The sequence below is a fragment of the Equus asinus genome, chromosome 6 (assembly GCF_041296235.1).
Source record: "Equus asinus isolate D_3611 breed Donkey chromosome 6, EquAss-T2T_v2, whole genome shotgun sequence".
NCBI classification, from domain to species: domain Eukaryota; kingdom Metazoa; phylum Chordata; class Mammalia; order Perissodactyla; family Equidae; genus Equus; species Equus asinus.
The window spans coordinates 44209804-44234737 of NC_091795.1; the positions used below are offsets into that span (position 1 = coordinate 44209804).

General features: G+C 36.3%; 1 protein-coding gene across 2 annotated transcripts in view; it reads left to right on the top strand.

Annotated features, from left to right (window-relative positions):
• The window catches only part of GFPT1 (glutamine--fructose-6-phosphate transaminase 1), a 57493-nt gene extending 37429 nt beyond the window's left edge, over nt 1–20064 (top strand). For both annotated transcript variants that reach the window (XM_070512009.1, XM_014836734.3), the window contains 8 exons: nt 463–560; nt 3262–3382; nt 3762–3919; nt 11060–11174; nt 11444–11571; nt 12129–12296; nt 12987–13148; nt 13786–20064. In XM_070512009.1, coding sequence (XP_070368110.1) covers nt 463–560; nt 3262–3382; nt 3762–3919; nt 11060–11174; nt 11444–11571; nt 12129–12296; nt 12987–13148; nt 13786–13830 — 995 coding nt within the window. In that variant the 3' untranslated portion in view covers nt 13831–20064. The remainder of the gene's footprint in view (nt 1–462; nt 561–3261; nt 3383–3761; nt 3920–11059; nt 11175–11443; nt 11572–12128; nt 12297–12986; nt 13149–13785) is intronic.
• Nucleotides 20065–24934: the final 4870 nt, after the last annotated feature.

The following is a 24934-nucleotide window of genomic DNA, read 5'->3' on the forward strand; positions in this document are numbered from 1 at the left end:
ACTTCCACAATATGGTCGTAATGCTAAACTCTACAACAATCAAGATATAGCACCGTTCAGTCACTGTGAACATCTCATGCCCCTTTCTAGTCAGCTCCTTCCCTGCCTCCAGCCATGAGCATGTCCTGATCTGTTGTCTGTGTCCCTATAGTTGTACCTTTAAGATAACTTTTAATCTAAAGAGAGTTATGTAAAAATGACCAAACAAGGTAGAGCGTGATAAATACTTTAGTTGTGTGTGGGCATCTAGGGGCTTCAGTAAGGTTAGTTACAAGTTTGGGGAGTTAAGTTGACTTATTTAATTTACTTTTCAAAACTATAGAGAACTATGCTTCCTGAGAAGAATATGAATTCTTTAAAACAGTATTGTTTCCCAGATTGGCAGTGGACATGCATGAAAAGTGATTGCCTATTTCATATGGTTCTTTCCAAAATAATTATTTAAACAAACTTTTATTTCAGTGAATTTGGGCGGTTTGAAGGATCACATTAAGGAGATCCAGAGGTGTCGGCGTTTGATTCTTATTGCTTGTGGAACAAGTTATCATGCTGGTGTAGCAGTAAGTGGCTTCTTAAAATTTTAATTGTGTTTTGTTGGGTATTAGAAGGTATCTGCAGACAAATCATACCTCCAGTAACATACGCTGTGAAACTCTCTCTTGTTAAAATATCGTGTTATCTTTTCGTGTTGCAATGATAAAAATCAAAGAGGTTGGGGGGAGAAATCTTAATAGCTGCTTGGAATTATTTACCAATGGAAGATCTGCTTCAGAGTGGTCCTTAGATATACAGGTGGACCACCTGCAACTGACTTCATGAGAGGCAAAGAGGGGAAAGGTTTTGCACCATCCTGGCCTACTTCTATAAGAGCAGTCACTGGCTTTTCCTTATCATTCTTCACATGCCCCAGACAGATGGCTGGTAATGTGTGAACCTCAACAGGATTTTACTTAGGAGGCACATTTCTGCAAAGAAAAGAAATCTGCTTTTTCTCAGACTTTGTTCTTTAAATTGTTATTTTGGAAGCTGAAATACTGTATCAAAGACTTGTGTTGGTTGTCAGTGCTGAAGCATAGCAATATAATGGCCTTTTTGTCCAATAAATCAGGTCCACATGTAGTTTTCTTATAAGGAGACGGTATATGTGCTGTTGATATTAACTCCCATAAGTACAGAAGACCCTTACACACTCAGTTTCTACTTTTAGGATTGATTCCCAAAGTTCATGACATAGTAGTTTTTTATTTGCTGGGGTATAAATATTTATTATCTACACTTGTGGGAGCTAGTCATTTAACTAGTGAGTGAAAGTAGCTGGTCATCTAGCCCTTGCATCTCAATAGGCTTTGCTCTTCTCTAAAGCACCCTACTTCTCCTCTCCCCCTAAATTTACATAATCCTAAAAAGGAAAGTCTATGCAGTATTGAAAGAAAGAGTTGTAAGAAAGTAGTTGTTTTGAGCATGGAAGAAAAAAGAATGAATTAAAGACATTAGTGTAAATTAAGGGATTGGCTAATTTACTGGTGGCTTAGATCTATTATTGAGTGAGCCATCTATTCAGAAATAAAAAAATTAATTATTTCATTTAATGCTAAGCTTGAATTTTGGAGCAGAAATTATATGCTGTGTTAGAATTCTTTAATTCTGAAATTTGAGAAGATGTGAAGGGTTTTTATTTATTTATTTATTTTTGCTGGGTGCTGAGAGTACTATAGTTAACAAACATTAGAAATTTCTTTGCAGTTTATCATACAAAATAGTGTCATGAAATTTATTCTATCTGGGTTTTTTTGTTGTTTTTTTGGTAGGGTCAAAAACACAATGACATCTTTGCATAACTGTTTTCTTCGTATATAGCTTGTATCCTGAACAATAACAATCAACCAAAACATTCTAAGTACAGCTTGCTTTTCAAAATGTTAGTTGTCTCTGGGTTTTTACAGTGGCATGCAATGGCATTTGTACATTAAATTAGTCTCTTATGATGAAAATATGTCATTCTGTCTATTTATAAAGAGCTGCTTCCACTGAAAGAACAACTGTTCATTAGTGCATATGTATCTTGAGATTTCTTTTTTGGGGTATATTATTTTTAAATATTTGGTAAGTTGCCAGATTTGAATCTTTCTCTTTATTTTGAAGAATGTAATGCCAGTGTAACATTTATATTGTAAATTGGGGCGAGGGGAGTTTGATTTACATTTGTTTGAGGGAAAACATTTAGCATTTTAGTGTCGGTAACTTATTTGTGTATAATTAGTACATAAAATACATCAGTGGAAAAAGATAGTTAAAAATAGGGACCTGTTATCTTTGAGGACTTTTCTGTACGTGATGTTATACCATTGTTAAAAAGTATTAAAATCAAGGTTATAGAACAAAACTGAATAGTTTGCATTCGTAGGCAAGAAAGTTAAAGGGACATGAAGTAAGGAAAGCTTTACAGTTCTTCGCTGCTGTGAATGCAGAGATGGAGTGGGAGCTGGAGGGCCGCTTGCCTAAAGAAGCAAGTGGTCTCCACAGTTATTATTAAAACAACTAAATGTATCCATCTGTGGGGCCTACAGTTTTTGCTGCCTAAAAGTTAATTTTCCTGTTGTTTTAATTTTCTGATGTTTAGAGTAAAAGAAACTTAATTAGAATGGAAATTTAGCAAAATGAATGTTAAGGTGCCCTGTGGACAGAACCATACTGCCCCCTACTCTACCGTCCATACTGCAAAGTTTGAAAATAGTGAGCTTTCTTAAACAAGATTTCTAAAGCATGTTGACTTTTTTTTTTTGGAAACAGTATTATTTATGAATACAAAGCATTTTTGAAGTGTTGAAATTTTCACTGGGTGTTTATACATCTGTTTTTATCTCATTTGAAATCTCTGACTGACTTGGTATTATATGAATTGTCATACAGGATTAATAATTGGGAAGTTGGAGATAACACACGCAAGCTAACTCAGAGCAGTGCTTTTTCCACTTCTCAAAACGTTTTATATGTATGTGTATTTGCTTGTAAGAATACATGCATTGATAAGTGTCTAAAGAGACTTGGACTAAAATGTCAACAGTGCTTATCTCCTAGGTGGTAGGATTTTGATTATTTTATTTTTTATGCTTTAATCTGTATTGTTTGTATTTTCCAACAATGCGCATGTATTATTTTTATAATCTGAAAAAGTGAAAACTATACATTGAGTCCAAAGAAGTCTAGTGAGAAAGAGCATTTGAAGTAAAGTTGTATGACCAAGTCATCTTTTGTCTGCAGACACGTCAAGTTCTTGAAGAGCTGACTGAGTTGCCTGTTATGGTGGAGCTAGCCAGTGATTTCCTGGATAGAAACACGCCGGTTTTTCGAGACGATGTTTGCTTTTTCATTAGTCAGTCAGGTATGCTAATTTTAAAGACTTGAAGGAAAGGAAAGTATTCTTTCTAATAATTATAGCGTGTCTTGGCAAAACCTGATATTTAAAGATAAAGTGGTATTGCAGATGACTTGATAAAGACAGATTTATTTTGATATTATGCAATTCTCTACAAATTAGTAAAATTAACACATTTTACACTCAAAGAGCTGAATTTTAAAAGATGAAGTAGAGATCCTAAAAAGTAGGATCCCATTATTAAAAATTTTACAAATTTATTATTTTAAATACATTTTAAATTTTATTTAAAGCAAATGATGTTGTTGAAAGTCAGTGTTTGTTTTTGCATCTAAGAAACAGCATATGTTGACCGCTCTGTTCCTTTGGCTTCGTTTTTGCATAGGTGAGACAGCAGACACCCTGATGGGTCTTCGGTACTGTAAGGAGAGGGGAGCCTTAACAGTGGGGATCACAAACACGGTCGGCAGTTCCATATCAAGGGAGACGGATTGTGGCGTTCACATTAATGCTGGGCCTGAGATTGGTGTGGCCAGCACAAAGGTAAATTCTTGACTTAGTTCTCGTGTGATTATTTAATCATAGTGTTGGTGAAACAGACTAATTCCTATCTTATGTTTCCTTTGTTAGCACTTACAGAATTCATATAGTTTACTAATCATGAGAATTATTATAAGACTTAAGGGTCAATAATAGGTAAAACACTTGTCCTCCCCATCCTCACCCCCCTCTTAAGAGTTTAAAAGGGACAAATGAATATAACAGAAGTCCATTCTGGGAAGGTCTCTGCTGGCTAGCCCCCTTCACCACTTATATTCCTCTTGCCCGGTGCAGTGGGATACATGGTAAGTATAACATCCCCTCTTTGATTAAGAATAGAAGGGAATTAAAAAAAATAACAAATTAGAAACATCCAATTTAATTCTAATAATTTTTCACACTTTTATTTACATATTCATAGTTTCTAATAAATATGCCAAAATATACATACTACCTTTGAAAGTTTGTAAGGGGGATTACACCTTTGGTATAAAATTTGATGATTTAAAAAAATAAAAATGCGTATTATGTGACAATATCTGTTTCTCTTCAGATGCTACATCTGTAGAGATTTAAAAGCACCTTTTTTTTTAAGGCCTAGTGAGACTACAGTCATGTGTTGGTTAACGACAGGGATATGTTCTGAGAAATGGGTCCTTAGGCGATTTTGTCAATGTGTGAACTTCATAGAGTGTACTTACCCAAACCTGGATGGTATAGCCTACTGCAGACCTATGCTATATGGTGCTAATCTTTTGGGACTGCCATCATAAAGCCAGTCCGTTCTTGACAGAAACGTCATTATCTGACACTTGCCTGTAACTTGCTCTTTGAAATCAGGATATGTATGAGTTTAGTACTAGTAACAAAAATAGGAATCTTTGGGGCCGGCCCTGTGTCTAAGTAGTTAAGTTCGCATGCTCCGCTTCACTGGCCCAGGGTTTCACCGGTTTGGATGCCAGGTGCAGACATGGCACCGCTCATCAGGCCATATGGAGGCGGCGTCCCACATGCCACAACCAGAGGCACTCACAACTAGGATATACAACTATGTACTGGGGGGCTTTGGGGAGAAAAAAAAAGATTGGCAACAGTTGTTAACTCAGGAGCCAATCTTTAAAAAAACAAAATAGGAATCTTAGAAAGTTGTGTAGATGTAAAAGATACTCTCTCTCCATGAATGTATTACTCTTTACAGCTTCAAAATTTTGTTTGTCCATTTTTCTGCTTAAGTCTAATATTTCTTGCTGATGTATAAGAAGGTGCTTAGGTATTGGTGGATTTGAGTTTAATTACTGGCGTGTGGGAGATGATGTTAACGTATATAACCATGTTTGAATTGTTTTCCTTTTAAAGAACTTCATGGAGAGTTTTTTTTTGTGGAAAATTTATGATTCTTATGTAAAAACTCTGAGTGAGGTTTTTGTTTCTTGGTTACTTTGATATTGCTAACACTATAATTTACAGAAAGCTGAAACCTGAATTTTCTCCGCGTGGTAATTAAAACATGTAAGACGTTTGTGCTTGGGTTTTCATTCTGTGCCTGAATAAGTAACCAGCCGCCCTCAGCAGCAGCTTGTGGATTTTGGAACAGCGTCCAGACAGACAGCTTTGATTGGAGCTTGGAGTCCCAGGGCGCCTTTATTCACAACACATTGTGAAACAGGGGCTTCAACGTGGCGTATGTGGGATACGGGCTCATACCAGTGAAGGGATGCTGTTGACTTCCTTTTCATTAATCTTTCTTGAACCATGAACTGCCAGGGGAAATACCGTTTTTCTGATTTCTAATTCTCTTGTTCATGAAAACTTTAATTTTCCTCAATATTTTGTTATGCTAATTTTCAAACATACTGCAGAGTTGAAAGAATTTTACATTAACAATCATACACCCATCATCTGAGGTCTACCATTAACTTTTTCCTACAGCTTTATTGAGGTATAATTTTCATACCGTAACATTCACCAGTTCTAAATGTGTAGTTTTACTAAATCTGACTGTGTAACTATCACCACGATCCAGTTTTATAAGACTTAATCACCTGAAAAAGTTCCTTTGTGCCCGTTTTTGTTTTTTGAGGAAGATGAGCCCTGAGCTAACATCCACTGCCAATTTTCCTCTTCCTGCCAAGGAGGGTTGGCCCTGAGCTAACATCCATGTGCATCTTCTTCTACTTTATCTGTGGGACACCTGCCACAGCATGGTTTGATAAGACATGCACAGGTCTGCACCTGGGATCCGAACTGGCAAACCTCAGGCCACTGAAGTGGAGCACGCAAACTTACCTGCTATGCCACCGGGCCAGCCCCGCTTTGCGCTGTTTTTACAGTCAATCCCCACTCCTACCCCTGAGCCTCAGCCTCAGGCAACTACTATTGCTTTCTCTTTCTATATTATGTCATTTTCTAGAAATTTCTTAAAAATGGAATTGTATAATACATGTCTTTTGTGTCTGGTTTCTTCCATCTAACATGAGGTTTTTGAGATTTATTCATGTTGTTATTTGTATCAGTAATTCTTTTTTTTTACAAGCTCTCCACTCCATTTTTGGCATTTTATTTTGAAATAACTGTAGATTTATAGGACATTCCAAAGACAGTACAGAGAAGTCCATGCAGTCTTCACCCAGTTTCCCCCAGTGGTTATATCTTGCATAAGAAAATAAGCATCTTTTTATAGTACGTACTTTAATTTCTTTAAAAAAAAATGGTTCCCTTAAAAAATTTAGAAACTGTGGTGATTTAGTCTTATTTTAATTTTTCATGGATTCTAAAGTAATTTTGTTTTCTTCAACTGCCTTAGACATTCTGAGCTTGGAGTTATTGAAAAGTTTTGGGATATTTAGTCATAGACGATTTCTGAATGGCAAATATGAGTTTGTATTTTAATGGGTGATCAGAGAAGTTCTTCCTTGATCCCTGGGCCCTGTGATGGAGCTGGCACAAGAATTCTATAATCTTAGTTCTGAATTCCAAACTTTGCCTGAAAAACTAGGGAGATATTGCTAACTTCCTCAAAATATAAGACCATAGACAATTTGATATTTCTGTAGGAATTGATGGGTATAATTGTGCAGGCTTAGCAATTTTTGTATGTTATTGCAAGTGTTTAGAATTTCACCACAGCAGAGACACTTGTTGGTTTTTAAAAATAAATCAATATAACTTTATTTTTGGCTGAATAAAAAAGTAAAACCAAGTTTAAAAGTTCAGAATCAACATTTTCCTGGTAAATTCTTTCAAACCTCAGTAAATTCTAAATGTGAGCTGTAGCTTCTTTTTCTCATAATTGGTTTCCTGGTCTGTACTGATGAAATGAAAAACATGAAATTGGAAATTAAGCTATAATAGGAATGCAATGGAAAAATGCATGCATTAAAGTTACTCTGTTTAATATTTGTACTTAAAAGCCAGTGTTGGGATGTTTTAAGTCCAAGCAAAGAAACATTACTCTGTAGAATAGCATGTTTAGTTATGGGCTGGAGGAACTGGAGTATTCACTATCTGATCAGTTCCGATTGGGAGTAGTTTAGTATCCCAGAGGTCAAAGATATCCTGTCTCTTCCTCTGTCCTGATAGTATACTTTGTGACTAATTGGTTTATTGAAAGTAAAAAGAAGTAGACTGGGAGGGTCTAGAATTTAGAATACAGATGTGCTCGTTAGCCTGGAGGCAGGGGGCTGCAAATCCGCTTCAGTGTTATGGGAAAACAATCCCAGTCTGACAGGGAAGACCTGGGGCACAGGACAGGGCACTGTGGAGGATATAAGAGCAGCTGGTAGCTGGGAGGCGCAGTAAGAAGAAGTGGGTGTCTCATGTAACTTCTGGGAAGGTAAAGAGCATTAGCAGACTGTGACTGTGATTTTATCATACAGGAGAATCATTATCCACATTATGACAGAAAAATATTCACTAATGAAGTGATCCCTTATCCAGAAAAGAGTAATGGAAATTCAGCATATTATCCACACAAAAAAACCCAGAATAAATTTCCTGAAGTTAAAATCATACATAACATTGTAGGTAGTGATTTAATAATAAAAATATAAATAAAACCCTCAAATGCCTGAAACATGAAAGTTTTACTCTAAATTACTGTTGAGTTAAAAAGATATCAGAACTACCATTAAAAAAGATTTTTACTAGAAAAAATGACTGCAATATGGGTAAAAGAGAGTGTGGCCAAAGTGATAATTAGAGGTAAATTAATAGCATTAAATGCTTTATCTTCAAAAAGAAAATGAACTAAGTATTTAATTTAAAATATAAAAAAGAAACCCAATAAAGCAGAAGGAGGCAAATCATAGAGAAAAATGAATGAATAAACTGCAAAGCAGAAAGCTTTAGGACCTTCATTTTGGTGGGCCTTAACTCTTCCTCTGGAATCTTCCTAGGAGTTTATCTGTGTTACTATGAAGCAGAAAAGGTGGCCCTAGAATCTTTCTCAACATGTGATCATCAGTGGGTTAGAATTGGCTCTATATAAAACATATTTGCTCTCCCTAGTCTAGAAGTTCTATTTAACTTAATAAGAAAAAGTAAGTAAAATAGCAGGAAAGGAGGAAACAAAATTCTCCTTCTTTGCAACTGATATGATTGACTACCTGTAGAGCTTAAGAATATCAAGTAAAAGACTTAGAATGAATAAGAATTCATATAATGTGCTTTATATAAAACACATATGAAAAAATTTTCTCAGTAAGCTGACGGTGGCTACTTAGAGTATATATGGGAGTGTGTGTTTGGATGGAGGATTCTATTTTCAATAACTATAAAAAATACTTATGAGGCCGGCTTGGTGGCGCAGCAGTTAAGTGAGCACGTTCCGCTTTGGTGGCCTGGGATTCACCGGTTGGAATCCCAGGTGCGGACATGGCACTGCTTGGCAAGCCATGCCGTGGTAGGTGGCTCACATATAAAGTAGAGGAGGATGGGCATGAATGTTAGCTCAGGGCCAGTCTTCCTCAGCAAAAAGAGGAGGATTGGCAGCAGATGTTAGCTCAGGGCTAATCTTCCTCAAAAAAAGGCCAAAACAAAACTTAAAAAAAGAACTTTACCAGGAAATGTGTAAGATGTTCCATAAATATTGTTGAATAGTTGAAAACTGGATAACTTTATAGACTTTTAAATTGCTAGCACAAATCGATGGAGATAACCATATTTCTGGATGGGAAGATTGTTTTGTGAAAAAATGACAGATCTTTAGGACAGAATCAATAGTCCTGCACTGTTAACTCTAGTACATCAAAGAACTTGGACTTTAGGGGATATCACAAATCAAGAGAAAGGATGGGGTGAAATGGGGGGAAAATTGGCTGTGTATAAAAACAGACGTTAACACCTTAAACTGAAATTAATTTCAGATAGACGAAGGAAAATGTAAAGGGAAAAATCAGACAGGGTCAATGAAAAGAATAGAATTAGGAAAATTTAATAATACTTAACTGTTAGGGTGGAACAACTATCTAGGCTTAAAAGTACTACATTAAAAGTTAAAAAACAGTCAATAAACACTGTCGTAAAAGGTTAACCCAAACTGCAATAAAGTATTGGAAACAGAACAGTAAAGATCCTCTTAAGACCAACCGGAAAAATAAAAACAGGTCAAAAAACAAGTGAAGAACAGTGAAGTTAATTCTCAAAAGAGAAACATAAATGGTGAACAAACATGAAAAAAAATCTTAATTTTTCAGACTCAAGACATGTGTAGTAAAATCCTAGTGAGAGTCCATTATCCAGTGGTAAAATGGTAAAAACTTGTTAAAAGGATAATTCTCAGTATTTCAAAGAATGTGGCAAAACAGGCATATCTCACATTCACCTACAGCTAAGGAGAATGAAGGTAGTCTTGGCAGTGTGACTCCAAGTTTTAAAACATTCACAATTGTGTAGGCTAGGGAAATAAATGTCTTATAGTTCAAGCCTTCACCAGTACAGGTTGTCTTGAGCCTATATGTCAGGTATTATGCTGAATGCTTTACATTTGTCTCATTTAGTTCTCATGATAATCTTGTAAGTATTGTGTCCTTTTAACAGACAGCCACCTGAGGCCTAAAGAGATGGAAAAAACGGCTCGAGGTTATTACACACTAGTAAACACGAGAGAAAGCATTCTGTCTTGGGAAAGTGCTTGTAATGTAAATTAAGAGTAAAAGCAAGTTATAAAACTGTACCTACTAATAATAAGTTTTGTTAAGAATATAAAGAAAGAAAAAAGAAAAACATAGTAAAGACCAGAAGGCAATATTCATAAATGTTATTAATAGCATGTTGCTAATGTAATTATTCCTGTTAGTAAGATTAATTATTCTTATTTCTATTTACTTTTCTGCAGTTGACTTTTTTTTTTTTTTTTTTTTGCTGTGGAAGATTCACCCTGAGCTAACATCTGTGGCCAATCTTCCTTGTTTTTTTTTTTTTTTCACTTGAGGAAGGTTCGCCCTGAGGTAACACCTGCACCATTCTTCCTTTATTTTGTATGTGGGTTGCCACCACAGCATGGCCACCACCAAGTGGTATAGGTCCACACACAGGAACCAAGCCAGAGCTGCCAAAGTGGAACGTGCTGACCTTAACCACTAGGACACGGGGCTGGCCCCATGCAGTTGAACTTTTAAAAAAATTTTTAGCCAAACTTAAAAAAAGAAGTAGAAGTGAAGAACAGGCAGTAGGCAAAGGTGAAAACTCAAAGAATAATTTTTAAAAAAATCCAACAAAACCAGTGCAAGTACCTCGAGGAGAGTCTTTCACACCCTTACTTTTGACTTACATCAAAGACTTAATTTGGTTATGCACATGCGCGTTCACTCTCTTCTCACCTTCCTTTGGCATGTTTCTTTTCCTTCCTTTCTCTCTGGTATTAGGGGTTTCGTAAGCATCCAGAGTCTTACAAGGAACTTTTATTTTGTATCTGGAAGTAAAGGTTAAGTCGTTTGTTCAAATTCAGAAAAGGAGAACGGTGATAGATTTCCCAAGTACTGGTTCAGTTTGCTGTTACCAATGCTGTTTTTTAAAAATGGACAATATATATGTATAAAACCAATGGGAATTTTTTGTTTATTTTCATCTTTTCTTGAAATTAAAAATTCCAAGTACTTAAAATGCAACCGTAACAAATTCTTCTGCTTTTTTGTGTTGTTTCAGGCTTACACCAGCCAGTTTGTATCCCTTGTGATGTTTGCCCTTATGATGTGTGATGACAGGATCTCCATGCAAGAGAGACGCAAAGAGATCATGCTTGGATTGAAGCGGCTGCCTGGTACGAAGCTACTGACGTTACTCATCTTTTGTTGTCTAAGGGACTGGGTAATGGGTGAAATTGTCTTATGCTTAAAGCTGTGTTTGTAGCTATTTACTCAATAAAATCTTCCTACTTTTGCATCTGTGTATTTAAAAATCACTCACTGATATCACAGAAGAATAGAAACCCTGGTCTTTTGTTGGTTGCTACCAATATATTATTATTATTATATCAGTTCAGTTTATTGACCTTTTTTCAGAGATTTTGCTAACATTACTTCTTAACAGATTTGATTAAGGAAGTACTGAGCATGGATGATGAAATTCAGAAATTGGCAACAGAACTGTATCATCAGAAGTCGGTCTTGATAATGGGACGTGGCTATCATTATGCTACTTGTCTTGAAGGGGCCCTAGTAAGTCTACTCACTTAAAATTTCATTCTGTTGACTTATGGACCTGGCACACAGTCATACTTTTAGATTGAGTGAATGAAATAGGGCGAACTTTGAAAAGTGCCTTTGTTTTTATGCATTCCCATTTGTTTACCTTGAGAAACTGTAACAAAATACTTAATTCAAATGTGAAATCAAGAAGAGTATATTTTAGCATAATAACTTGGGTTAATTGTTGTCCAAATATGAATAAAATAAAGATTAAGTTCTCTAGGCGTGAGATTTAATGGAGGGCAAAAATAAAGCAAGTAGAAGGACAGGTACAAAGAAACAGGAGGGCGCTCATGATAATCCAGAATCTTTAAAATTTCTATGTTGAGTTTTAAAACTTCCGGTTACTTGCTCATATTATAGAAATAATGATTTATTATCATGTTAGCTATAGTTACAGATCAGTAGTCCTCTAATACTTTTGGATAAATCGATGGTTATTTTAGACATCAGATGTTTTATGTGATAGCTACTTAAGAATGAGTTTTTTAAAAACAGACAGGACTAATCTAGTTCTTTCCTATTAGAAAATCAAAGAAATCACTTACATGCACTCTGAAGGCATCCTTGCTGGTGAGTTGAAACACGGCCCTCTGGCTTTGGTGGATAAGTTAATGCCTGTCATCATGATCATCATGAGAGATCACACTTATGCCAAGTGTCAGAATGCTCTTCAGCAGGTGGTTGCTAGACAGGTAAGTTGAGCTGCTGGAGGACACGTTGGGGGTCTAAGAGTAGGGTCACTAAAGCTTATTTGAATTTTTTGACATTTAAAGTGATAGACCAGTGACCAGGTGGCTTACAGAACATGCTTAGGTTTACACATGAGGAATCTGAGATACTCAAGGGTGTTGACAGGACCCAGCTCGTAGCTCTCATAATAGGCAGAACCAAGACCAAAACCAAGGTCTTAGTCTCCAAATCCTGTCCTCTTCAATTAGTGTATGCTGCTCCCTTTGAATTTAATATTCTGAAATGAATATTTTAGGAGCAACTAGTTTTTACATTAATATTATGGGTGCTCTGCTTAACTGAGTTTTCTTCAGATCATTTGGCTTTATATATAAATCCCAAAAGCTGTTATTAATCCCTAGTCACAACATAGTGGTTACGAACTTGGGCTCTGAAGGCAGGCAGATCTGGATTCAAGTACTAAGCCTGGTATTTTTTAGTTGTGTGAGTTTAAACAAATTACTGAATCCCACAAAGCTTCCGTTTCCTTCACTGTAAGTGAGGTCAGTGTGACTTAGGCGTGGGGTTGTGAGTTTACATAAGTCTGTGTCCTTGAGGCTTCATGCGAATAGTGCAGTGCAAAATTTGCACACTCACAGTCTACAGCCCTGCCTTTGCTCACCAGAGATTGTGTGTGTGATTTTCTTTCCCAGGGACGCCCAGTGGTGATCTGTGATAAGGAAGATACCGAGACCATTAAGAACACAAAAAGAACAATCAAGGTGCCCCACTCGGTGGACTGCTTGCAGGGAATTCTCAGCGTGATCCCCTTACAGTTGCTGGCTTTCCACCTTGCTGTGCTGAGAGGCTATGATGTAAGTGATGGACCACCGCAGAAATCTTGGGCTGGCTTTTTACCTGGGTTCATTCTGGTAGTTTTCCTCCTCATTTTGTAGCAATAGCATTTGAGAAATCCATCAGATACAAATATCTGTCACCATTATATTTGCATGGCCCAATTTGTAAGTTACACCATAATATTTTCTTAGCCATAGAACTTGGAGGAACCTTGGAGGTTACCTCCCTGATTGAGATTACCTCCTTGGAGAATCTCCACCTGTTTTCTTTCTAGGTTTCTTAACGGAGTAGCTATTTTCAGTTCTTTGTTTGGGATTGTCTGTTCCACACACTGCAGGACTTTTAGCATTCCTGGTCCCCCAGTCATCCTGCTCTTAATACATTTCTAGTGTCTTCTGTGAGGGTGCTGCCTCTGTGGAGGACCAGAGGAGCTCTTCCTGTGCTGAACTGGCTCCTTTAGAATTCTGTTTTGTGATTTCAGGTTTTTTCAAGGTACATTATTTGATTGTATTTTCTAATCTTAATTCTTTGTAGTCTGTAATAAAGATGGTTAATGAATGTGTTGTTTTCTGTTTCTATAAACAAAAGTAATTTGCAACTCCTCTTTTCCCCCCAGTCTGTATAATCTCTCAAATCTTGCTTTTTTTTTTGCAGGTTGATTTCCCCCGGAATCTTGCCAAATCTGTAACTGTAGAATGAGGAGCATCTGAAACTCTGGGCGATGAAGCAACACAAGACACCTTTTATATTTAAAACCTTGATTTAAAGTATCACCCCTTTAAGCCTTTTTAAAGTAAATCTTTATTTATATATCAGTTATAATTATTCTACTCAATTTGTGATTTTTGTGAGTTACCTCATATTTTTCCAGTGATTTGTGGGGGAGTTCGAATAATGGAATCTATATCGGAATCGGTACTAGAGATTTGACTCTCATTTTCTTTAAAGGGTGCTGGGTGTTGGATTTCTGGGCCCTCCACTTCAATCTGAGAGGGTTGTATGTTTTTAAAATAATTGGCGTTTGTTTTACCACACTTCTATTCATACAGCCCAATGGCAGCAGTAATGTATGCTAATACTTGGACATTAAATTAAGATTTTGCTAAGTTATACATAAAGAGAAGATGCTGTGATTTATTTTGAAATTTGTTTTTTTTAAAACACACTGTAAAACTTAAAAACTGAAAACTTTTCTTGGTGGAATTTCTGAGTTAGGTTGACCTAACCTTATCTCTCGCGCTTGTTGCCTGTTAGCTGTAGGTCGAGGTGGCTTAGCAGGCTGAGTAGTCTGGTCATGCACTGGGTCTCCCCAGCCTTTAAAAGAAAACATTTGCACAGTTTTGTAGCACACACTTTAAATTTGAGCTGCTTTGGACAACTGACAATATGACTTTAAATTTGAAGATGAAATACATACATGTTGGATATCCTCCTCCTTGTTTTTTCATCTCCTAAAACTGGTTTTTATTTCCTTGCATCTGTAGTTTTCTTTAATGGCTGCTGAGTGACATATTTTATCTTGTTCTTTGAAATCATCGCAGAATTGCTATCAGATGTCTCAAATTAAATCAATACTGATATATTCAGAATTTTCTTCAACTTTTTCCCAAAGAGGAATTTCCTGAAGCTAATTTTAACTTCCCTTCACTGCCTTGTTATATAAACCAGTACCTTCAGTACCGGTAGTACAGTCAGGTGGGAAGTTCTTTGCAGTTGTTTGGAATATTTGCAAGTCTTTTCACTAATCATTTGACTCTAAATGTATGTGATGGGCTAGGCTTAGGAACAGCTTCATGCTGTACACTGATGCTAGTGAAGGATGGCATCACATTTAGGATTACTTCCTAGGTATTCTTCTCTCTGTAGTTTCTGTGTTCTACCCCTGAAATATATTTAGGAATGGAGAAGATATAAATAAATAAAGTGATATTGAGGTGCCTTCAGTGTCAGAAATGGAAATTAACAATTTAGATTAAAATATTTAGAGTAGAGTATTAGTTTGACATGCGAAAAATTGTAAGTAGTAACTTCTTCATGGAGCTTTTTGGGCCAAATCTTGGGGGTTCTAGGACTGCGTGTTTATGTTTTGGTTAAGTCCTTCTCTTTCAAGAGTTTTCGCTTTTAAATGTTCAAGGTAAGATATTTAGCATAATTAAGTAACCTTAGTCTTTTCCTTTTTCTGTGTTTGAACTTCTTGTTGAGGTTAAGATTTTCTAATAGTGATCGCTGCAAGAGAAACAGAATTCTGCTTGTATGTTAGGGTTAGAGAAAGAACTGGCGTATTTTGAGGTAATTTGGAAGGACTCTCCTAGAGACTAGAATTGTTTTTAAAAATAAAATAGGGTTACTATTTACATCCTATATATAGCTACTATAGCTATATTTATCTATCTGAATTGTTTGTGAGGTTATTTTGTGTAGGCCTGGTAGTTTTTGTATGCGTATAGTGTCATTTCTTATGTTTGTTATATTAGCATTTTATGCACATGATTTGTATGGGTTTGTAGCATTTCTTAATGGTCTAATGTTTGAGTCAGCATTCTAAGTGAAAACTAATAAGTAAAATCAGTCATTAGTTTTTCACAGTCTCTCTATTTCTGTTTCTCTCAAACACACACACACACACACACACACATTCTTCAAGCTAGGATAAGTTCTAAACTGAATATCAAAAGTTGAAATTAAGAACAAAGAAGTGATATTTCCAAACAAACATGGTTTCTCCCCCCATCCCTACTTCTTGCTCCCTACCCCATTTAATGTAGTGATTTTTACATGCTTTTATAAGTTAATTGTAAACACAAAAAAGATACTGTAATGAGGCAAATCACTAAGGAGTGTGCGTGCCCAGTTAAAGCCAATATAATATAGGATAAGGTCAAGAAAGATATTCTACAAAAGGAGTCCTTTATATAAAAAGTTCTTTCTTGTAGAGCATTTAAAGTTTAAATTCACTCATATATGACTTACAGTTCCTTGCCCCAGGCCGTGAGCCCTTTTTAGGCCGGGAATCATGTGTAACATCTGACACATGGCCCCGTAAATGATTGTTACTTTGGAGTCAGCTTTTCTATCTTTTTTTAGTCACCTATGCCATAGGAATAAATGATAGGGGGAAAACTAATGTTAACTATTTTTAGTTTGTTATAACTATGTTAGCAACCTCTTGTGGGCGAGGAACTGTGCTGGGAACTGAAAAATACGTCTCATTTACAGCAAAGTCTGCTTGTCCCCGAGTGGACTCCGCCCTAGTGAAGACTAGGGTCACTGGAGGCGCAGGGGGAGAGAATGGAAGATGGAGTGGAGCTGGGTGGTTAAGTGTTGTGCGTGGATTTTTCACTTAAATCATGGTCCAAGTTTTGGGACGTTTCATGTTTGTAAGAGGTGAAATGCATTTTGTGGAGTAAGTTATCATCACAGGCCGCACGTGCTTATTTCTGTGGTACTCTGAGGAACAGCAGTTGTTGGATGCAAAAGTGAGAAGCAGGCCAGCAGCAGCCCTCTTCAGAGGGAGCTGACCAAGTGACGTGCATATGGGGCTGTTGGTTGAGAGAGCTGGTACAGATTTTCTCTTAACTTACTTAGAAAGTTGTTGCTGGGATGATATTGTCTTATCTTTTTGAATACAAATCTCTTAGCCTGAGTTAATTATGAGAATGGGAGGAAAGGAGCCTTTTTTTAATCTCCTTGGTGATAGTCCTTTGACACTTATTTCTATTAACTCTTCAAGGAAGGAAAATCAGCTGAAATGTTTGCTTTAACAAACATTTTAAGAAGTCCTTTGGGGTCACTTTTTTCTCATATCTTTTTAAAAAATTAAGATAGACTATAGCAATAAAAGGGAAAGACTAATGTTAACTATTTGTATGCTACAACTTCAGCGATTTTTCTAAAAAGCACAGTGTCATTGAAAAGTGTTTTATTGAAAAAGAATTCATAGCTCACATTGAATTTGTGAAGGCCAAAGAAATTGAAGGGAATGGTAAAGAGATTTTAGACCTATATCCACTTATTTAGTAGATTTTGTATACCAGAATTCCAGACAGAGTGTTTTACCCATGAAAACATATTTCAGATTACTTTCTTTGTTTTCAGTGTTTAGAGTCTTAAGTTTAGAAGTATTAACACTTAAATCAGTTTTTCCCCCCAATATTTAAAGATTATTAATACATCAGTATTTCCCTAGCTTGCTAAATTTAACGCTATATTCAGATCTGTGATATGACAACCAGTAGGACTGATAACATTAGCTTTGAACCAGTAATATCCAGGGTTAAAATAAAAATCATAGTTAAGTAGCAAGACTGTAAAGTTATGCCGTATTAACATATAAGTCTGTAATAGCTTGATATCAATGTTATGGAATATACCATAAATAATGACTAATGAGTACATTTTAGGAAATTCTTGAATTACCTTTCTTACTAGTTTTCAGAATGAATACAGAAATGATCCTGTTAGCTTTTTAAATGTTCTGTGGTTGAAATTTTTTTTTGCTTAAATAAAACTTTTGGTATTTGTTTAAATTATATTTCTTGTGAGCTGGAAATTTTAGAATCATCCTTGCTTTGTTTTCTGTTCTTTAAAATGAATGTTTAGATTACTGAGCCAGTTGGTCATTTCTTCCTCATGTCTTGTAAGTCTAGTGACTCTAATCCTGAACTGTGAATAAATTACCAAAAACTTGCTGAGAATTGCATTTTGAAGCAATTTGCCAATATTTGAAGTGTATACGTGTTTGTAGTTGTGTTGAAGATTCTATTGTACTAAGAATGTAGCCAGTGTTTACTTTACTTGTTAATGTTAAGTAAACATTTCTGATGTTTATTCACTACGTTTATTCACTACTGTTGCTGTTTTAAAAAGAAGGAATGATTGCATAAATATAATCAAAAGCCACGTCTCGACTCCACCTTCCCCCGTTGTTTTAGGAAGGATCATTAGCTAAAACAAAGGCTCTACTTTTTCTGATGTCATATTCATAGATATTATACTTTCTCAAGTCTCTCAAAATTTTTTCTGAGAATTTGTTGTTTCTAGCCAATTTCCAGGGTATACGGTAATCAACAACTTTAAGTGAATTGATAGTTGCAAAAGAAGGATATTTAAGATAGATGAGTAGCAAGACAGCATGTACTCCAAATCTAAAGTTTCTGTATATCTAGCAATCTGTTAATTATAGAACAAAGGTTCCGTTTCTAGGATCCTTTTATAAAGAGCAAGCTAAAATCTCTATCCTGCCGCTCACAGCACTTGCTGTGTTTGCAGGAGACAGTTTCTCCAGGGAGGTTCGAATGAATGGACATGCTGTTCGCCTCCCCGTAGGATTGAGCCCAGCCTCTCAGCTCTCTCTTTCTCTGTGTTGCTCTGCAGCAAAGCCTAGGGCTGTCACACCAGCCTGGATCATTTTTTCTGCAGGCTGCATTTTTGACATAAAATTCAGCTTTTCTCCTAGTGAACAGTTTTCTTTACATTCTCCTCCATTGGCTATCAGTAAGTGTTTACTGAGTGCTTATTAAAGGCCAAGAAATAATTTCCCCCCAAATTAAGAGTCCACTTTTCACTGGAGTGGCATTTAGGAAAAATAAATTCTTAATATTCTTGGATGAGGAGAAGAAATCTTTATTAAGTTTCTCTCATGAATCTGCAGGTAAATAGTTCTCCCTCATTTTTTAAAATAATGTAGGAACTTTATTTGCTAAACAAGCATCCTGGAGCCATAAACTAATCATAATAATATACAGAGAAGTTGCCAGGTTATAGCTGACCCCTTCCAAGGAAATATACATGTAATAAGATAAATTCATTATTCTCTTTTTGGTTAGCGTGTACAAGAGATTGTTTCCAAGATACAAAAGGCCTATTTGTGAACTTTGTATTAACTTGATTCATTGACTCAAGTTCCAAGGTTCACTTACATATTTCCTCATAGAGAATGCTGTCGTGTAGCCCTATTTTCCTTTTCATATTTCAAGAGACTTGAATACGAAGTATGAATGTATAATTGGAAATAGGGAATAAAAAATGGAGCTTGCAACAGTTGGAGAAATGCTCTCTGGATAGAACTATAGTTGTTTCCTTCCCTTTCATTTATCAGTCTGGCTCTCTCTATGTAAAATTTTAAGCCTGTTAGGATGAAAGCAATTAGCATGTTTTCATATGCTTTAATTTCTGCAGTATAACGAGTGATTTGGAAGCATCCAACAATCCAAAAATCAGAGCCACCAAATAAGGTGTATCATGAAACTCAGCTGTTGCTGGGGATCTTTAGGTGTTAATTTTTGCCTTTGTATGTTTTGAAATGGATATAAATATAGTGAGGTCTTAGAAGGAAAATTGACAGAATTCCCAAAGTGTGTTATATAATACTCATTGAGAATTCAAGATCAATTTTACCTAAAGGGCAAATGATCCCTTGGTTCTTGACTAATATGCATTCTTAGCTTTGTGAGACCCAAAGGTATATACCCATTCATTTTAGATTGTCATACAACATCGTGGCTGCAAAGGTCTAGATGTGTCAGGATCACTACAGTTTGTTTTTGCCAGCAGCCAATTTCAGGTGACACTGTTGGCCTCATGAGGAAAAGCCAGCTGGGCATCATCAGTCATGGATGTGTTCCTATGGCAAGTTCACTGTGAGATGGACTCGTTCGAAAGCTTTGCCTTCAAATAATGCTCCTAATGGGATGGAAAATATCTGAGACAATAAAGGCTTTCAGTTTCGGGGCAAGCGAAATTGCATTAAATTCAACTCACAGACTTCAATGTTTCTAGCCAGTTTGATTTATGGGCTTTTGTGTGTTTTTTTGTATTTACTTTGTATGTAGAGTTGTTTTGAAATATCAAGCATATTTGCTTTGAATTTTATTTATCTCTTGCTTTCTTAATTTTGTATTTATCCTTTGAATAAAATGTAAACCCAACATTGAATTTACTTTTACTGCTGCTATGTAGAAACTTAAGAACTGTGGGAAATCTCTGTAGGATTTCTCTCTTATATTCTTGGTTATCAGCTTTGGACTCATGTGTTGAAAGTAACATTTTGAAACTTCTTCATATATGTAGTCTTTTTCTCTTTTTTTGATGCTTTAAGTGAAGTGGGAAATATCCTGGCCTCTGAATGCAGAATTGACTTTACCAACAGAACATTAGTAACTTAAGTGCTTTGAGTTGTTTCCTCAGCAGAGACAGATTTGTATAAATTTATTTGCCAATTCCTGGTTCTTCCTGTGACACTGTGCAGGAATAAAGGACAGTGACTGGAGTCCCCTAGAACAGAGAAAAGCTAGGTGACTTGTACATATATTGGTCTCCTCAACTTGACCTTCCCAAAGTGTAATGTTCCTAAATTAATGATTCTCAACTCCTTTGGGCTCAATATGCTGCAACTAGGTGAGGGCAGCTCTGAGAATGTTGACAATCACCCTTTCAGAAGATAGGGCTGAATTTTAATGTTTTGATTTTTAAATTAAAGAATCTATCATTTCTTGGCTTGTGCCCAAATAGGATGCCTCAAAACTTGGATCATTTATTACATTTATGTATTTAATATGTATTTAATACATAATACCTTCACAAAATTTAACAGCCAGCTCTTGCTTTTCCACTCTTACCTTGTGCCGTTCAGTGTCCTGGGTACACTGGTTACACAGATCATATGGAAAGGACCTGTGGACAAATGAACTCTGCTTAAACAACATGTACATATATTTCTCGGTGCCTAAGCACAATGACTTTGCCGTAATAGTTGCTTAATAAATAAAATACTTGCTGACCTAAGTTATATTTCAAATAGCATTTTTGTCTTATTGTTTCTTTGCCTTCACTTTCTGAGTTACAGTTTGGTCAAGAAATCATAAATCACTACTGCTGTTTCCAGTAGGAAAGGATTTAGTATGTGGAGTTGGGCTTATACGGCCATTAGAAGGTGGGGGGAAATGCAGGTCAGGGAGGCCACTGTGAAATTTGCTAGTGTAGAAATTGCAAGGCGGTACTGTTGGTGATCTCAGCTGCCTGTAGAACCAGGGTGATTGTCAGAAAGATACTTGGAAGCTGTTGGCAAATCCCACATTAGCTGTTTAATGCCCATTAGCCTGTTTGCAGTTACCACTGGACGATACTTATTTCTACTTCTCTTTTCCAAATTGTGAACAAATGGCTGTCATTGGTGAAGTCTAACTGGATCTCTGTGGATAAGTATCCAGTAGAAGGGAGAACTCAGATGGGTGGGGATAGTACAGAATATTCAACAAACATTGTCCAGCACGGTTCACCTTTTGGAATACACAAGATCTACACTCACCCTTGTGTCCATATTGAAATTTTCGAAGAAGAACAAAAAGAATATCATGATTCTGCATGACATGCAGCAGCTATCCCTGTTGAAATAAAGCCACACCCTCTTCCAAAGAAGAGGAGATAAGTTCACAAATTTCTTTATCCATCTCAACATCTGGAGTGATGTTCATTCTTCTTCCTTGATCACAATCCCCCTTGACATAGAAGTCTTATCTAGTCTTAAGTGGAATAATTGGAAGAGGAGCTGGCATACACACACACACACACACACACACACACACCATTTCATCCTCACAATAACTCTGAGATCAGTACTATTCTTGTACCTTCTTAAGAGATGACAAAACTCATGAACTCATGAACAGTGAATTTAATGATCAAAAAGTTGCATAATTATATTAATGTATGCATATCAAGGAAAGACAAATGCATTGCTACTAAGCCCCCATTTGTACTACTAGTCAAGAGCCTATACTTTATATAAATATGTGTTTGCACATACACACATACAAATACATACTTTTTTCTCTTCTATCACCCATTTTGCATTCCCTTTGCCCTTGGTCTGCACCCAGGTAGTGGTGATTCTTTGCCAGAAATTTTTGCTTCTCTCTTTTTTGTGTGTGAGGAAGAAGATTGGCCCTGAGCTAACATCCATGCCCATCTTCCTCTATCTTTGATGTGGGACACTGCCACAGCATGGCTTGATGAGCAGTGTGTAGGTCCGCACCTGGAATCCGAACCCAGGAACACTGGGCCACTGAAGCAGAGCACGTAAACCTGACCACCACCACCGGGTCTACCCCACTTCTCTCCCTGTTAGCAAGGTTGAGATCCCTCCCTACCTTCTCCATTCTTGTACATAAACTAGGGGCCCATATGTGTAGAAAAGGTGGTAGCAGGAATTTCTGGCAATATGGTAGACTAGATAACCAGAGGAACTTCCTGGGACAGAAAATTTAATGCTGGATAAAAATGTGAAAGAAAAAAATTCTTTAATTACATTGGTGAGTTGTCAAGAAAAAAACGAACTCTCAGAAGCAGAAAAGAACACACTAGTTAGAGAAGTAACAAGTACTGAAGCTGATGGCTCCACTGGGAGGGCGGTATCTGTTATCTCTCACAGGCTAGATCTTTCTGTTTTAATTGGCCGAATTTGGGGGACAGGAGACAAAGCCATGGGCTGGAGAAAGGTGGGAAGTCAGCAAAATAGAAAGTTACATTCTTGGCAAGAGAGTAAACAGGAAATAAAGCAGGTAAGAGAGGGTTATGATGAGGAAAAATGCAGTCCTCAACTTGGGTTGTGGTGGATAAGAGATAAGTCTCCCATGAAAATTCTATGGGAATTCCTCACCACAGCTAATCCCCCTGTAGGTTTTGTGTAGATGTTTGTCCTACCTGTATGTCCTAAAAAGCCTCAATCTGAGAGTTTATTTTACAGTAATCCTGAGTTAATGGAGCTTCCTGGCAGAAACAAACCCATATCTTTTCTGGAGGAATGTTCTTTAAAAACAAGCCTCAAAGCAATCCCACAAGTATTCCAAGAAACAAGCTCAAAATCCAAAATCACAAACATGCCATTGTAAGTGAGAGAAAAGTAACAAATGACAGAATCAAATCTGTAAAGACTGCATAAATTGGAAGTGTCAAAAGCAATGGGGGAATCAAATGTATGATAAAGGAATAAGGATGAAATGAATGACAAGACAGATTTCAGAACTAAAAATTAAATATAATAATTGAAATTAGAATGGATAAACAGTTTAGACCCAACTGAAGAGAGAATTGGTGAACTGAAAAATAGGTCTGAAGAATTAACTGAGAATGCAGCATTTACTATAAAGAGTGAAAGAAAACGAGAAGCTAAAAGTCAAGGCTTCTTGACTTTTCAGAGAATTTTCCAGACCAGCTTAAGGGAAAATCTTGGAATTTAGGGTGCCCAATAAAACTCAAGCAGATTTAAAGAAATTCCTTTCTTAGACGTGTTTTGAAAGAGAGATCTTTCAAAGAGATCTTCAAGGCAGTGAGAGAGAGAAGACTACCCATAGAGTCAATATTTAGACTTACAGCTGATTTCTCAGAAGAAACAATGGAAACCAGAAGACAATGGAATAATTTCACACTGCCGAAAAGTAACTCATGAAACTGATTTTCAAGAACAATGGAAAAATATACTGATGAACAAAAACTGGGACTCTCACAGAACATCTCCTAAAGATAAATGCTAAGATGATAGAAAATGATCCCAGAAAGAAGGCTTTGGATATAACATAAATGGTGAGCAGGGAAATTTTTAAGTGAGAATAAATCTAAAGATTGGACTGTCCAAAACAATAATAATACTTTTTTAATTTGAGAAGCTATAGATCAATCCATGATAAACTAAAATGCTAGACAAAAATATAACAGGAGTGGGTGAACAGAGTTAAAACATTGTAAGACCCTTTTTATTATTTAGGAGGAGGATAAAGATAAATTTGGACTTGATTAAGTTAAATATTCATGTTAAAATTTTTATAATAACTAAAAGAAGCTAGGTAGAGATGTGGTTTCCGAAATGACAGAAAGAAAGAATAGAATTTGAGAAATAAATCTAAATCATACAGGTAATAATCACAATAAATGTAGGAGACATTTAAAACATAGGGACACAGAAAAGCTGAATGTGAATAGAATGTATGGAAAAATGTACACCAGGAAAATCCTAATCCAAAGACAGCTGAGGGAGCTATTGATATGACAAGATAGACTTTAAGTTAAAAAGCTTTACTAGAAAATGTTGCAGCTGCTGTGGAAAACAGTCTGGCAGTTCCTCAAAAAGTCGGACATAGAATTACCGTATGACCCAGCAACTCCATCCTGATATCTACCCAACAGAACTGAAAACCGGGACTCAAACAGATGCTTGTATGTCAGTGTTTATAGCAGCATTATTCAAAATAGCCAAAAGGTAGAAACAACCCAAGTGTCCATCAACAGATGTATGGACAAACAGAATGTGGTATATATATATACAATGGAATATTATTCATCCATAAAAAGGAATGAAGTTCTGATACATTCCAAAACATGGATGAACCTTGAAAATACATTAAGTGAAATAAGCTAGACACAAAAGGGCAAATACTGTATGATTCTACTTATGAAATAGCTAGACTAGGCAAATTCATAGGGACAGAAAGTAGATTAGAGGTTAACCGGGACTGGGGGAAGGAGGAATGGATAGTTATTGCTTAACTGGTACAGAGTTTCCATTTGGGGGTTGAACGTGGGGTTGAACGTTTTCAAAAACAGTGATGATGGCTGCACAACATTGTGAATGTAATTAATGCCACTGAATTATAAGCTTAAAAACAGTTAAAATGGCAAATTTTACATTATATATATTTTACCACAATAAAATTAAAGTAATAAAAAAAAGCATTGCTAGAGACAAAGAGTGTTACTATGTAATGATGACAGTTTCAATTCAATGGGTATTGTAAGGCTGTTTGATTTTTGC